Source organism: Nerophis lumbriciformis, linkage group LG07 (assembly GCF_033978685.3).
Source record: "Nerophis lumbriciformis linkage group LG07, RoL_Nlum_v2.1, whole genome shotgun sequence".
NCBI lineage: Eukaryota > Metazoa > Chordata > Actinopteri > Syngnathiformes > Syngnathidae > Nerophis > Nerophis lumbriciformis.
Genome location: NC_084554.2, coordinates 1,557,501 through 1,575,000, shown reverse-complemented (window position 1 = coordinate 1,575,000; position 17,500 = coordinate 1,557,501). Strand labels below are relative to the sequence as shown.

Genomic DNA, 17,500 nt, shown 5'->3' with positions numbered 1-17,500 from the left:
TACATGTATGGGTTTTTTTTTACATCAAAGGTAGCACCTGTGGAAGACAACAAATAATAATAATAATAATAATAAATGTATGGTTTTTTTTTACATCAAAGGTAGCACCTGTGGAAGACAACAAATAATAACAATAATAATAATATTAAATGTATGGTTTTTTTTTACATCAAAGGTAGCACCTGTGGAAGACAACAAATAATAATAATAATAATAATAATAATAATAATAATAAATGTATGTTTTTTTTTACATCAAAGGTAGCACCTGTGGAAGACAACAAATAATAACAATAATAATAATATTAAATGTATGTTTTTTTTTACATCAAAGGTAGCACCTGTGGAAGACAACAAATAATAATAATAATAATAATAATAATAATAATAATAAATGTATGGGTTTTTTTACATCAAAGGTAGCACCTGTGGAAGACTACAAATATTAACAACAATAATAATAATACATGTATGTTTTTTTACATCAAAGGTAGCACCTGTGGAAGACAACAAATAATAACAATAATAATAATAATAAATGTATGTTTTTTTTTACATCAAAGGTAGCACCTGTGGAAGACAACAAATAATAATAATAATAATAATAATAATAATAATAATAATACATGTATGGGTTTTTTTTACATCAAAGGTAGCACCTGTGGAAGACTACAAATATTAACAACAATAATAATAATACATGTATGTTTTTTTACATCAAAGGTAGCACCTGTGGAAGACAACAAATAATAACAATAATAATAATAATAAATGTATGTTTTTTTTTTTACATCAAAGGTAGCACCTGTGGAAGACAACAAATAATAATAATAATAATAATACATGTATGGGTTTTTTTTACATCAAAGGTAGCACATGTGGAAGACAACAAATAATAACAATAATAATAATATTAAATGTATGTTTTTTTTTTTACATCAAAGGTAGCACCTGTGGAAGACAATAAATAATAATAATAATAATAATAATAATAATAATAATACATGTATGGGTTTTTTTTACATCAAAGGTAGCACATGTGGAAGACAACAAATAATAACAATAATAATAATATTAAATGTATGTTTTTTTTTTTACATCAAAGGTAGCACCTGTGGAAGACAATAAATAATAATAATAATAATAATAATAATAATAATAATACATGTATGGTTTTTTTTTACATCAAAGGTAGCACCTGTGGAAGACAACAAATAATAATAATAATAATAATAATAATAATAATAATACATGTATGGGTTTTTTTTTACATCAAAGGTAGCACCTGTGGAAGACAACAAATAATAATAATAATAATAATACATGTATGGGTTTTTTTTACATCAAAGGTAGCACATGTGGAAGACAACAAATATGATAATAATTGTATATGTTTATTTACATCAAAGGTAGCACCTGTGGAAGACAACACATAATAATAACAATAATAATTATAATAATAATTGTATATGTTGTTTTGTTTTTTTCAGATCAAGTTTTTGGCTGCAGTCTGAGCAGCTTGTGTCAGCGGGAGAACACTTCTGTGCCCACCTTTGTCACCACCTGTATCAACCATGTGGAGAACACAGGTACGATATCACCTGCATGAATACATTTGTCACCACCTGTATCAACCATGTGGAGAACACAGGTACGATATCACCTGCATGAATACATTTGTCACCACCTGTATCAACCATGTGGAGAACACAGGTATGATATCACCTGGCCATCTACATATATATATATATATATATATATATATATATATATATATATATATATATATATATATATATATATATATATATATATATGTATATATATATATATATATATATGTATATATATATATATATATATATATATATATAATAATTTTTTTTTATAACCTTTAGGGCTCCCCTCAAGTTTTGAAAAATAAGTAGTATTAATTATTTTATTTTTTTTAACACTTAAATCTTTAGATCAACTTCAGATCTATCCCTCGATTATACACATGTTATTACATTTTTGTTTTGTTTTATGCCCTTAATTTTGAAGAAAACTTTTGGCAAAAACACTTTGTAAATATATATAATATAATAAATAATAGAGAATTATAATAAATCATATTATTTATATTAATATTATATGTCATTATATATAATATTATGTATTATTTATTATATGTATGTTATATATGTATTATATTATGTTTTAATGTTATATTTATTTGTACATACATATATATATATATATATATATATATATATATATATATATATATATATATATACATATATATCTTTAGATATATTTATATTTTTGTATTATATTTTAATATATAATTACATGTTAAATATATATTAACAATATAATATAAACACTATATAAATATGCAACATTTCCACCCAAAAAAGTGTAATATTTGATGTGATGTAATTGGGGTCTTAAATATGTCAATAATTCATAACAACATTGATTTTAATTTATTATTATTGTTTTTAGCAATGACAGTTTGAAAAAAATCCCACTACATTTTCAGGGATCCAAAAGAGTCCCACTCATGAAAGGAATAAAAATAAGTCATACATTATTATGATGATGATTATGATTATGATGATGATGATGATTATAATGATGATGATGACATGATTGTTGTGCAGGTCTCAGTGTTGATGGCTTGTACAGAGTCAGCGGGAACTTGGCCGTCATTCAGAAGCTGCGCTTTGCTGTCAACCATGGTATGTAAATACTTATTATTTGCTTTGTTTATATACATTTACTTGAGATTTTTCAAGTAAATTCAGTTTTGCTTTTAAATACATTTAGTTTTGTTTTGAAATAATCGTTTTATTTTGTATTCAAATTTTTGTAAAAAAAAAATGTTTAAATAAATATTTTTTTTAAAATAAATGTAGTATTATTTTTTGAGGAAATGTACCGGTAGTTTGTTTTTAAATACATTTAGTTTTGTTTTTTAAATAAATGTAGTTTGAAAAAAAATAAATTTAGTTTTTTAAATAAATTTAGTTTTGTAATTTTGAATACATTTTGTTCTGTTTTTAAATACATTTAGTTTTTTTTTAAATATATAAATTCAGTTTTGTTTTTGAATAGATTTAGTTTTGTTTGTTCAATAAATTTAGTTTTGTTTTATTAAATATATTTAGTCGTTTTTTTTATAAATATATAATTAGTTTTTTAAATAAATGTAGTTTTGTTTTATTAAATATATTTAGTTTTGTTTTTCATATCAATTCAGTTTTGTTTTATTAAATATAATTTTAGTTTTGTTTTTCATATCAATTTAGTTTGATTTTATTAAATATATTTAGTTTTGATTTTTAAATAAATTTAGTTGAATTTTAAAAATTAATTTTAGGGGGTTTGGAAATGAATGTAGTTTGTTTTTAAAATACATTAAGCTTTTTTTTTTTTTTTAAATATATTTACTTTATTTTTTTAATAAATATACTTTTGTTTTTAAATACATTCAGTTTTGTTTTTAAATATAGATTTTTGTAGAGACATTTTTGTTGATAAATTTTGTTTTTTTTGTTGAATTTAGTTTTGTTTTGTAAATACATTTAGATTTTTAGATTTTTTTCTTAAACAGATTGTTTTTTTCAAATAAATTCAGTTTTGTAAATAAATTGTTTTGTAAATTAATGTACTTTTGTTTTTCAAATGCGTTTCTTGTTTTTTTAAATACATTTTTTTAATAAATGTTTTTTGTAAATAAATAAAGACTTGTTTTTTTAATAAATTTAGTTTTTTATATAAATGTAGTGTCATTTTGAATACATTTAGTTTAGTTTTTTAATAAATGTACTTTTGTTTTTAAATACATTCAGTTTTGTTTTTGAATATAGATTTTTGTAGATACAGTTTGTTGATAAATTTAGTTTTTTTTTAATAAATCTAGATTTTTTTCTTCAACAGATTTGGGTTTTTTTCAAATAAATTCAGTTTTGCAAATACATTGGTTTGCAAATTAATGTACTTTTGTTTTTTAAATGCATTTTTTAAATAAATGTTTTTGTAAATAAATTTAGTTTTTAAAAATGTGTTGTTATTTTAGATACATTTAGTTTAGTTTTTTTAATAAATCTACTTTTGTTTTTAAATAGATTGTTTTGTTTTTAAATATAGATTTTTGTAGATACATTTTGTTGATACATTTTTTTTTTTTAAATCTAGATTTAAAAAAAAAAATTGATTAGTTTTTTCAAATAAATTCAGTTTTGTAAATAAATTGTTTTGCAAATTAATGTACATTTGTTTTTTAAATGCATTTTTTTAATACATGTTTTTTAAATATATTTTGTGTTATTTTAAATACATTTAGTTTAGTTTTTTAATAAAACTACTTTTGGTTTTTAAATACATTCAGTTTTGTTTTTAAATATAGATTTTTGTAGATACATTTTGTTGATAAATTTAGTTTTTTTTTTAAATACATCTAGATTTTTTCTTAAATAGATTTGTTGTTTTTTTCAAATAAATTCAGTTTTGCAAATATATTGGTTTGCAAATTAATGTACTTTTGTTTTTTAAATAAATGTTTTTGTAAATAAATTTAGTTTTTAAAAATGTGTTGTTATTTTAAATACATTTAGTTTAGTTTTTTTAATCAATCTACTTTTGTTTTTAAATACATTGTTTTGTTTTTAAATATAGATTTTTGTAGATACATTTTGTTGATACATTTATTTATTTTTAAATCTAGATTTTTTTTTTAAATTAGTTTTTTCAAATAAATTCAGTTTTGTAAATAAATAGTTTTGCAAATTAATGTACTTTTGTTTTTTAAATGCATTTTTTAATACATGTTTTTGTAAATAAATTTTGTGTTATTTTAAATACATTTAGTTTAGTTTTTTAATAAATCTACTTTTGTTTTTAAATACATTCAGTTTTGTTTTTAAATATAGATTTTTGTAGATACAGTTTGTTGATTTTTTTTTTTTTTTAATAATTCTAGATTTTAAAAAAAAAATAGATTTGTTTTTTTTTTCCAAATAAATTTAGTTTTGCAAATAAATTGGTTTGCAAATTAATGTACTTTTGTTTTTTAAATACATTTTTTAAATAAATATTTTTGTAAATAAATTTAGTTTTTAAAAATGTGTTGTTGTTATTTTAAATACATTTAGTTTAGTTTTTTTAATCAATCTACTTTTGTTTTTAAATACATTGTTTTGTTTTTAAATATAGATTTTTGTAGATACATTTTGTTGATACATTTATTTTTTTTTAAATCTAGATTTTTTTTTTTAGTTAGTTTTTTCAAATAAATTCAGTTTTGTAAATAAATAGTTTTGCAAATTAATGTACTTTTGTTTTTTAAATGCATTTTTTAATACATGTTTTTGTAAATATATTCTGTGTTATTTTAAATACATTTAGTTTAGTTTTTTAATAAATCTACTTTTGTTTTTAAATACATTCAGTTTTGTTTTTAAATATAGATTTGTGTAGATACATTTTGTTGATAAATTTAGGTTTTTTTAATAAATCTAGATTTGTTTTTTTCAAATAAATTCAGTTTTGCAAATTAATGTACTTTTGTTTTTTAAATGCATTTTTTAAATAAATGTTATTGTAAATAAATTTAGTTTTTAAAAATGTGTTGTTATTTTAAATACATTTAGTTTAGTTTTTTAAATAAATCTACTTTTGTTTTTAAATACATTGTTTTGTTTTTAAATATAGATTTTTGTACATACATTTTGTTGATAAATTTATTTTTTTTTAAATCTTGATTTTTTTTTTTAAATTGATTAGTTTTTTCAAATAAATTCAGTTTTGTAAATAAATTGTTTTGCAAATTAATGTACTTTTGTTTTTTAAATGCATTTTTAATACATGTTTTTGTAAATATATTTTGTGTTATTTTAAATACATTTAGTTTAGTTTTTTAATAAATGTACTTTTGTTTTTAAATACATTCAGTTTTGTTTTTAAATATAGATTTTTGTAGATACATTTTGTTGATAAATTTAGTTTTTTTTTAATAAATCTATATTTTTTTCTTAAATAGATTTGTTTTTTTTTCAAATAATTTCAGTTTTGCAAATAAATTGGTTTGCAAATTAATGTACTTTTGTTTTTTAAATGCATTTTTTAAATAAATGTTTTTGTAAATAAATGTAGTTTTTAAAAATGTGTTGTTATTTTAGATACATTTAGTTTAGTTTTTTTAATAACTACTTTTGTTTTTAAATACATTGTTTTGTTTTTAAATATAGATTTTTGTAGATACATTTTGTTGATTAATTTTTTTTTTTTTAAATCTAGATTTTTTTTAAATTGATTAGTTTTTTTAAATAAATTCAGTTTTGTAAAACATTGTTTTGCAAATTAATGTACTTTTGTTTTTTAAATGCATTTTTTAATACATGTTTTTGTAAATATATTTTGTGTTATTTCAAATACATTTAGTTTAGTTTTTTAATAAATCTACTTTTGTTTTTAAATACATTCAGTTTTGTTTTTAAATATAGATTTTTGTAGATACATTTTGTTGATAAATTTAGTTTTTTTTAATAAATGTAGATTTGTTTTTTTCAAATAAATTTAGTTTTGCAAATTAATGTACTTTTGTTTTTTAAATGCATTTTTTAAATAAATGTTATTTAAAAAACATTTTAAAAAACATAACTAAATAAATTTAGTTTTTAAAAATGTGTTGTTATTTTAAATACATTTAGTTTAGTTTTTTAAATAAATCTACTTTTGTTTTTAAATACATTGTTTTGTTTTTAAATATAGATTTTTGGAGATACATTTTGTTGATAAATTTAGTTTTTTTTTAAAATAAATCTAGATTTTTTTCTTAAATAGATTTGGGTTTTTTTTTCAAATAAATTCAGTTTTGCAAATAAATTGGTTTGCAAATTAATGTACTTTTGTTTTTTAAATGCATTTTTTAAATAAATGTTTTTGTAAATAAATTTAGTTTTTTTTTTAAAATAAATCTAGATTTTTTTTCTTAAATAGATTTGGTTTTTTTCAAATAAATTCAGTTTTGCAAATTAATGTACTTTTGTTTTTTAAATGCATTTTTTTGTTTTATAAATTACATTTTTTATAAATGTTTTTTGTAAATAAATATAGACTTGTTTTTTTTAATAGATTTAGTTTTTTAAATAAATGTAGTTTTGTTATTTTGAATACATTTAGATTAGTTTTTTTTGCTTTTGTTTTTCAAATTCAGTTTTTTGTAAATAAATTGTTTTGCAAATTATTGTACTTTTGTTTTGTTGAATGCATTTTTTTTTAATTTGTTTTTTTACAAATCTTTTTTGTAAATACATTCAGACTTTTTTTTTTTTTTTTTTTTAAATAGTATAATCAGTGTGTAAAATGTGTAATAATACGAGAATAATAATCAATATTTCTCAGTGTATAGAATGTGTAATAATATGAGAATAATTGATAATAAATGTTTCTGTCCCAGATGAGAATGTGGAGTTGGAGGACAGTAAGTGGGAGGACATTCACGTCACCACAGGAGCGTTAAAAATGTTCTTCAGAGAACTTCCTGAACCTCTCTTCACCTACGGCTCCTTCAACGACTTTGTCCACGCCATCAGTACGTGACCTTTGACCTCTCTACTGTGATATCCACATCGTGCACTAAGCTTAGTCTTGGATCAGACTGCTGCGAGATGCTTGCAGTACATTGAGTGTCCACAGGGTGGTGACATTTCTTCTTGTCTTTGTGCTGCAGAAAGTTGTGACCCCAAGATCAGACTGACTTCCATCAAAGATCTGATCAGGAAGTTGCCAAAAGCAAACCAGGACACCATGCAGGTCCTCTTCAAACACCTGCGCAGGTAAATCACACATTGTAATGTAGGTCCTCTTCAAACACCTGCACAGGTAAATCACACTTTACCTGCACAGGTAACACTCACATTTGACTCTAATTGGAGGTCAAAATGACCATAATATATTTTGTATTTATTACGTTTTACTGTATATCTTCGTTCATCTAATGGACGGAACATTGTGGAAGTTACTTTGTGTCTTTATTACCAAAGCTTTTTTTTTTTTGACACTGAATTTTTTGTAACTGAATAAAATTTTGTGAATCGAATTTATGCTAAGTTTCATTGGAAATAAATTTAGCGTACACAAATTCACCGGAAAAAAATTATTTGAATAAAAAATAAGTGTATAAAATTTCAGTGTAAAATAATTCAGTGTAAAAAAAAAAAATCAGTGTATAAAAATTCAGTGTGTAAAAAAAATCAGTCTGTAAAAATCCAGTGTAAAAAAAAAAATCAGTGTAAAAAAAATTATGCATAAAAAAAAATCAGTGTATAAAAATTCAGTATAAAATTTTCAGTGTAAAAAAAAAATCAATGAATGACAATTTAGTGTGTATAAAAATTTAGTGTAAAAATTCAGTGTATAAAAAATCAGTGTAAAAAAAAATCAGTATATAAAAATTCATTGTAAACAAAAATCAGTGTATAAAAATTCAGTGTGTAAAAAAAAATCAGTCTGTAAAAATCCAGTGTAAAAAAAAAAATCAGTGTAAAAAAAATTATGCGTAAAAAAAAAATCAGTGTATAAAAATTCAGTATAAAATTTTCAGTGTAAAAAAAAATCAATGTATGAAAATTTAGTGTGTATAAAAATGTAGTGTAAAAATTCAGCGTAAAAAAAATTCAGTGTATAAAAAAATCAGTGTAAAAAAAAATCAGTATATAAAAATTCAATGTAAACAAAAATCAGTGTATAAATATTCAGTTTGTAAAAAAAATCAGTCTGTAAAAATCCAGTGTAAAAAAAAAATCAGTGTAAAAAAAATTATGCGTAAAAAAAAATCAGTGTATAAAAATTCAGTATAAAATTTTCAGTGTAAAAAAAAAATCAATGTATGAAAATTTAGTGTGTATAAAAATGTAGTGTAAAAATTCAGCGTAAAAAAATTCAGTGTATAAAAAATCAGTATATAAAAAATTCAATGTAAACAAAAATCAGTGTATAAAAAATCAGTGTGTAAAAAAAAATCAGTCTGTAAAAATCCAGTGTAAAAACAAAATCAGTGTAAAAAAATTATGCGTAAAAAAAAAATCAGTGTATAAAAATTCAGTATAAAATTTTCAGTGTAAAAAAAATCAATGTATGAAAATTTAGTGTGTATAAAAATGTAGTGTAAAAATTCAGCGTAAAAAAATTCAGTGTATAAAAAATCAGTGTAAAAAAAAAATCAGTATATAAAAATTCAATGTAAACAAAAATCAGTGTATAAAAATTCAGTGTGTAAAAAAAATCAGTCTGTAAAAATCCAGTGTAAAAAAAAAAATCAGTGTAAAAAGAATTATGCGTAAAAAAAAAATCAGTGTATAAAAATTCAGTATAAAATTTTCAGTGTAAAAAAAAATCAATGTATGAAAATTTAGTGTGTATAAAAATGTAGTGTAAAAATTCAGCGTAAAAAAATTCAGTGTATAAAAAATCAGTGTAAAAAAAAATCAGTATGTAAAAATTCAATGTAAACAAAAATCAGTGTATAAAAATTCAGTGTGTAAAAAAAATCAATGTATCAAAATTTAGTGTGTATAAAAATGTAGTGTAAAAATTCAGCGTAAAAAAATTCAGTGTGTAAAAAAAATCAGTCTGTAAAAATCCAGTGTAAAAAAAAAAATCAGTGTAAAAAAAATGATGCGTAAAAAAAAAAATCAGTGTATAAAAATTCAGTATAAAATTTTCAGTGTAAAAAAAAATCAATGTATGAAAATTTAGTGTGTATAAAAATGTAGTGTAAAAATTTAGCGTAAAAAAATTCAGTGTATAAAAATTCAGTGTAAAAAAAAATCAGTGTATAAAAATTCAATGTAAAAAGAAATCAGTGTATAAAAATTCAGTGTAAAAAGATTTATTGGAAAAAAAATCAGTGTATAAAAATTCAGTATAAAATTTTCAGTGTAAAAAAAAATCAATGTATGAAAATTTAGTGTGTATAAAAATTTAGTGTAAAAATTCAGCGTAAAAAAATTCAGTGTATAAAAAATCACTGTAAAAAAAATCAGTATGTAAAAATTCAATGTAAACAAAAATCAGTGTATATAAAATTCAGTGTGTAAAAAAAATCAGTCTGTAAAAATCCAGTGTAAAAAAAAAAATCAGTGTAAAAAAAATTATGCGTAAAAAATAAATCAGTGTATAAAAATTCAGTATAAAATTTTCAGTGTAAAAAAAAATCAATGTATGAAAATTTAGTGTGTATAAAAATTTAGTGTAAAAATTCAGCGTAAAAAAATAGTGTATAAAAAATCAGTGTAAAAAAAAAAATCAGTATATAAAAATTCAATGTAAACAAAAATCAGTGTATAAAAATTCAGTGTGTAAAAAAAATCAGTCTGTAAAAATCCAGTGTAAAAAAAGAAATCAGTGTAAAAAAAATTATGCGTAAAAAAAAAAAATCAGTGTATAAAAATTCAGTATAAAATTTTCAGTGTAAAAAAAAATCAATGTATGAAAATTTAGTGTGTATAAAAATGTAGTGTAAAAATTCAGCGTAAAAAAATTCAGTGTATAAAAAATCAGTGTAAAAAAAAATCAGTATATAAAAATTCAATGTAAACAAAAATCAGTGTATAAAAATTCAGTGTGTAAAAAAAATCAGTCTGTAAAAATCCAGTGTAAAAAAAAAAATCAGTGTAAAAAAAATTATGCGTAAAAAAAAAAATCAGTGTATAAAAATTCAGTATAAAATTTTCAGTGTAAAAAAAAATCAATGTATGAAAATTTTGTGTGTATAAAAATTTAGTGTAAAAATTCAGCGTAAAAAAATTCAGTGTATAAAAAATCAGTGTAAAAAAAAAATCAGTGTATAAAAATTCAATGTAAACAAAAATCAGTGTATAAAAATTCAGTGTAAAAAGATTTAGTGGAAAAAAAATCAGTGTATAAAAATTCAGTCCCCCAAAAAAAATTCAGCATATAAAAATGTGCTCCTTCAAAAGCACTCACTTCCAGTAAATTAAGAGTGAAGCGATGGATTCTGTCTCAAAAGCAGCCAATGAGGCGTCAAGTTTGAAGTCATGTGACATGTACCTGGACATAATTCTACATGATTAACATTTCAATGCAGCTCGCCGGATCTTTTCTATTCCAATGTTACAATCTGCACTTTTGACTCACAAACTCTGCATCTTTTCATGTAAACACATTCAAATCACAAAATGAAAACACAAAAAAATGCAGTTGCATAAATTCAGTGTCAAAAAAAAGCTTTCGTAATAAAGACACAAATTAACCTTCATACATGCAGTAAATAAATCTAATTTTGTTTTATTAAATATATTTAGTCGTTTTTTTATAAATATATAATTTGTTTTTTAAATAAATGTAGTTTAGTTTTTCTAAGTATATCTAGTTTTGTTTTTCATATCAATTCAGTTTTGTTTTATTAAATATAATTTTAGTTGTGTTTTTCATATCAATTTAGTTTGATTTTATTAAATATATTTAGTTTTGTTTTTTAAATAAATTTAGTTGAATTTTAAAAATTAATTTTAGGGGGTTTTGGAAATGAATGTAGTTTGTTTTTAAAATACATTAAGCTTTTTAAAAAAAAAATATTATTTAGTTTATTTTTTTAATAAATATACATTCAGTTTTGTTTTTAAATATAGATTTTTGTAGAGACATTTTTGTTGATAAATTTTTTTTTTTTGTTGTTGAATTTAGTTTTGTTTTGTAAATACATTTAGGGTTTTTTTTTTTTAATAAATCTAGATTTTTTCTTAAACAGATTAGTTTTTTTCAAATAAATTCAGTTTTGTAAATATATTGTTTTTCAAATGCGTTTCTTGTTTTTTTAAATAAATTTTTTTAATAAATGTTTTTTGTAAATAAATATAGACTTGTTTTTTTAATAGATTTAATTTTTTATATAAATGTAGTGTCATTTTGAATACATTTAGTTTAGTTTTTTAATAAATGTACTTTTGTTTTTAATACATTCAGTTTTGTTTTTGAATATAGATTTTTGTAGATACAGTTTGTTGATAAATTTAGTTTTTTTAAATAAATCTAGATTTTTTTCTTAAATAGATTTGTTTTTTTTCAAATAAATTCAGTTTTGCAAATAAATTGCTTTGCAAATTAATGTTCTTTTGTTTTTTAAATGCATTTTTTAAATAAATGTTTTTGTAAATAAATTTAGTTTTTAAAAATGTGTTGTTGTTATTTTAAATACATTTAGTTTAGTTTTTTAATAAATCTACTTTTGTTTTTAAATACATTGTTTTGTTTTTAAATATAGATTTTTTTTTTAAATTGATTAGTTTTTTCAAATAAATTCAGTTTTGTAAATAAATTGTTTTGCAAATTAATGTACTTTTGTTTTTTAAATGCATTTTTTTAATACATGTTTTTGAAATATATTTTGTGTTATTTTAAATACATTTAGTTTAGTTTTTTAATAAATCTACTTTTGTTTTTAAATACATTCAGTTTTGTTTTTAAATATAGATTTTTGTAGATACATACTTACATACTTACAGTAATATTTGAAAACATCATTAATTATTATTTATTTATTTTGATTCTACGCTTAAATCTCGAGATCAAATTTAGGTTCCATCTGTATATATCAAGTTAAAAAAAAAAAAAAAGTTTTCTGCCGTATTATCAAAACCCAATTTTTTTATGGCAAAAACACAAAAGACGCAACATTTTCCCCCAAAAAATATTACTTTGAAATATTTTAAATTATTAAGTAATATAAATAATATATAAATATAAAGTAATTGAATTCTTAAATAGGTTAATATTTCAACATTGATTCTAAAAGTAAAAAAAGGACAAAAACCCAAAATACGCAACATTTTCCCCCAAAAATATTTTACTTTGAAATATTTTTCAATATTAAGTGATATAAATACTAATTAATAAATATAAAGTAATTGAAGCCTTGAATAGTTGAATAATTCAACATTTATTTTAACAATGACCGTTTAAAAAAAAAAGTATCGCTAAAAATGTCTTTTATTCAAAATAACAAAACTATATTTATTTACAAAAAATCCCAAAATGAATGTAAAAAACAAAATAAATTTTATTTAAAAAAACAAACATTTATTTAAAAAAAAGTAATAAAACACAAATGCATTTATTTAAGAAACAAAATAAATCTATTCAAAAACAAAGATGAATTTGCATAAAAAACAAAACTAAATGTATTTACAAAACAAAGTATATTGATTGAAAGAACAAAACTCAATTTATTTTAAAAACAAAACAAACTTTATTTAAAAACAAAACTACATTTGTTTAAAAAACTAAACTAAATGTATTTGAAAAAAAAACAACTAAATGTATCCTAAAAACTGCATTTATTTAAAATAATGCAAATAATTGTATTTAAAAAAACGAAATGTATTTTTCTTAAAATACATTTATTACCAAAACCCCCTAAAATTAAAAAACTAAACTAAATGTATTAAAAAAAACTAAACTAAATGTATTTGAAAAACAAACTACATTTATTAAAAATAACGCAAATAAATGTATTTAAAAACGAAATGTTTTTAAATAACTAAATTTTAACAATGACCGTTTAAAAAAAAAAGTATCACTAAAAATGTCTTTTATTCAAAATAACAAAACTACATTTATTTACAAAAAATCCCAAAATGAATGTAAAAAACAAAATACATTTTATTTAAAAAAACAAAAATGTATTAAAAAATTTTTATAAAACAAAACTACATTTATTTAAGAAACAAAATAAATCTATTCAAAAACAAAGATGAATTTACATAAAAAACAAAACTAAATGTATTTACAAAACAAAGTATATTGATTGAAAGAACAAAACTCAATTTATTTTAAAAACAAAACAAACTATTCAAAAACAAAACTACATTTGTTTAAAAAAACTAAACTAAATGTATTTAAAAAAATAACTAAATGTATTCTAAAAACTGCATTTATTTAAAATAACGCAAATAATTGTATTTAAAAACAAAATGTTTTTAAATAACTAAATTTTAACAATGACCGTTTAAAAAAAAAAGTATCGCTAAAAATGTCTTTTATTCAAAATAACAAAACTATATTTATTTACAAAAAATCCCAAAATGAATGTAAAAAACAAAATAAATGTTATTTAAAAAAACAAAAATGTATTAAAAAAAATTTATAAAACAAAACTACATTTATTTAAGAAACAAAATAAATCTATTAAAAAACAAAGATGAATTTACATAAAAAAACAAAACTAAATGTACTTACAAAACAAAGTATATTGATTAAAAGAACAAAACTCAATTTATTTTAAAAACAAAACAAACTTTATTTAAAAACAAAACTACATTTGTTTAAAAAAACTAAACGAAATGTATTTAAAAAAAACAACTAAATGTATTCTAAAAACTGCATTTATTTAAAATAACGCAAATAATTGTATTTAAAAAAAAAAAAAAGTATTTTTTTAACTAAATTTATTACCAAAACCCCCTAAAATGAAAAAACTAAACTAAATGTATTAAAAAAAACTAAACTAAATGTATTTGAAAAACAAACTACATTTATTTAAAATAACGCAAATAAATGTATTTAAAAACGAAATGTTTTTAAATAACTAAATTTTAACAATGACCGTTTAAAAAAAAAAGTATCACTAAAAATGTCTTTTATTCAAAATAACAAAACTACATTTATTTACAAAAAATCCCAAAATGAATGTAAAAAACAAAATACATTTTATTTAAAAAAACAAAAATGTATTAAAAAAAATAATTATAAAACAAAACTACATTTATTTAAGAAACAAAATAAATCTATTCAAAAACAAAGATGAATTTACATAAAAAACAAAACTAAATGTATTTACAAAACAAAGTATATTGATTGAAAGAACAAAACTCAATTTATTTTAAAAACAAAACAAACTTTATTTAAAAACAAAACTACTTGTTTAAAAAACTAAACTAAATGTATTTAAAAAAAAACAACTAAATGTATTCTAAAAACTGCATTTATTTAAAATAACGCAAATAATTGTATTTAAAAAAACGAAATGTATTTTTTTAAACTAAATTTATTACCAAAAGCCCCTAAAATGAAAAAACTAAACTAAATGTATTAAAAAAAAACTAAACTAAATGTATTTGAAAAACAAATCACATTTATTTAAAATAACGCAAATAAATGTATTTAAAAACGAAATGTTTTTAAATAACTAAATTTTAACAATGACCGTTTAAAAAAAAAAGTATCACTAAAAATGTCTTTTATTCAAAATAACAAAACTACATTTATTTACAAAAAATCTCAAAATGAATGTAAAAAACAAAATACATTTTATTAAAAAAAACAAAAATGTATTAAAAAAAAATTTATAAAACAAAACTACATTTATTTAAGAAACAAAATAAATCTATTCAAAAACAAAGAATTTACATAAAAAAACAAAACTAAATGTATTTACAAAACAAAGTATATTGATTGAAAGAACAAAACTCAATTTATTTTAAAAACAAAACAAACTTTATTTAAAAACAAAACTACATTTGTTTAAAAAACTAAACTAAATGTATTTAAAAAAAACAACTAAATGTATTCTAAAAACTGCATTTATTTAAAATAACGCAAATAATTGTATTTAAAAAAACTAAATGTATTTTTTTTTCAACTAAATTTATTACCAAAACCCCCTAAAATTAAAAAACTAAACTAAATATATTAAAAAAACTAAACTAAATGTATTTGAAAAACAAACTACATTTATTTAAAATAACGCAAATAAATGTATTTAAAAACAAAATGTTTTTAAATAACTAAATTTTAACAATGACCGTTTAAAAAAAAAGTATCACTAAAAATGTATTTTATTCAAAATAACAAAACTACATTTATTTACAAAAAATCCCAAAATGAATGTAAAAAACAAAATAAATTTGATTTAAAAAAACAAAAATGTAATAAAAAAAATTTATAAAACAAAACTACATTTATTTAAGAAACAAAATAAATCTATTCAAAAACAAAGATGAATTTACATAAAAAACAAAACTAAATGTATTTACAAAACAAAGTATATTGATTGAAAGAACAAAACTCAATTTATTTTAAAAACAAAACAAACTTTATTTAAAAACAAAACTACATTTGTTTAAAAAACTAAACTAAATGTATTTAAACAAAAAACAACTAAATGTATTCTAAAAACTGCATTTATTTAAAATAACGCAAACAATTGTAAAAAAAAAAAAAAAAAAAAAAATTTTTTTAACTAAATTTATTACCAAAACCCCCTAAAATTAAAAAACTAAACTAAATGTATTAAAAAAACTAAACTAAATGTATTTGAAAAGCAAACTACATTTATTTAAAATAACGCAAATAAATGTGTTTAAAAACGAAATGTTTTTAAATAACTAAATTTTAACAATGACCGTTTAAAAAAAAAAATTATCACTAAAAATGTCTTTTATTCAAAATAACAAAACTACATTTATTTACAAAAATCCCAAAATGAATGTAAAAAACAAAATAAATTTTATTTAAAAAAACAAAAATGTATTAAAAAAAAAATTTATAAAACAAAACTACATTTATTTAAGAAACAAAATAAATCTATTCAAAAACAAAGATTAATTTACATAAAAAACTAAACTAAATGTATTTACAAAACAAAGTATACTGATTGAAAGAACAAAACTCAATTTATTTTAAAAACAAAACAAACTTTATTTAAAAACAAAACTACATTTGTTTAAAAAACTAAACTAAATGTATTTAAAAAAACAACTAAATGTATTCTAAAAACTGCATTTATTTAAAATAATGCAAATAATTGTATTTAAAAAAACTAAATGTATTTTTTTTAAACTAAATTTATTACCAAAACCCCCTAAAATTAAAAAACTAAACTAAATGTATTAAAAAAAACTAAACTAAATGTATTTGAAAAACAAACTAAATTTATTTAAAATAACGCAAATAAATGTATTTAAAAACGAAATGTTTTTAAATAACTAAATTTTAACAATGACCGTTTAAAAAAAAAAGTATCACTAAAAATGTATTTTATTCAAAATAACAAAACTACATTTATTTACAAAAAATCCCAAAATGAATGTAAAAAACAAAATAATTTTTATTTAAAAAAACAAAAATGTATTAAAATTTTTTTTTATAAAACAAAAGTACATTTATTTAAGAAACAAAATAAATCTATTCAAAAACAAAGATGAATTTGCATTAAAAAAAAATTAAATGTATTTACAAAACAAAGTATATTGATTGAAAGAACAAAACTCAATTTATTTTAAAAACAAAACAAACTTTATTTAAAAACAAAACTACATTTGTTTAAAAAACTAAACTAAATGTATTTAAAAAAACAACTAAATGTTTTCTAAAAACTGCATTTATTCAAAATAACGCAAATAATTGTATTTAAAAAAACTAAATGTATTTTTTTTAACTAAATTTATTACCAAAACCCCCTAAAATTAAAAAACTAAACTAAATGTATTAAA

The 17,500-nt window shown here is 19.0% G+C and overlaps 1 protein-coding gene across 4 annotated transcripts in view; it reads left to right on the top strand.

Moving 5' to 3' along the window:
- Positions 1-17,500, top strand: part of arhgap12b (Rho GTPase activating protein 12b) — a 159,667-nt gene that overhangs the window by 140,628 nt on the left and 1,539 nt on the right. For all 4 annotated transcript variants that reach the window (XM_061965949.2, XM_072913441.1, XM_061965946.2 and 1 more), the window contains 4 exons: positions 1,490-1,588; positions 2,648-2,725; positions 7,447-7,581; positions 7,720-7,825. In XM_061965949.2, coding sequence (XP_061821933.2) covers positions 1,490-1,588; positions 2,648-2,725; positions 7,447-7,581; positions 7,720-7,825 — 418 coding nt within the window. The remainder of the gene's footprint in view (positions 1-1,489; positions 1,589-2,647; positions 2,726-7,446; positions 7,582-7,719; positions 7,826-17,500) is intronic.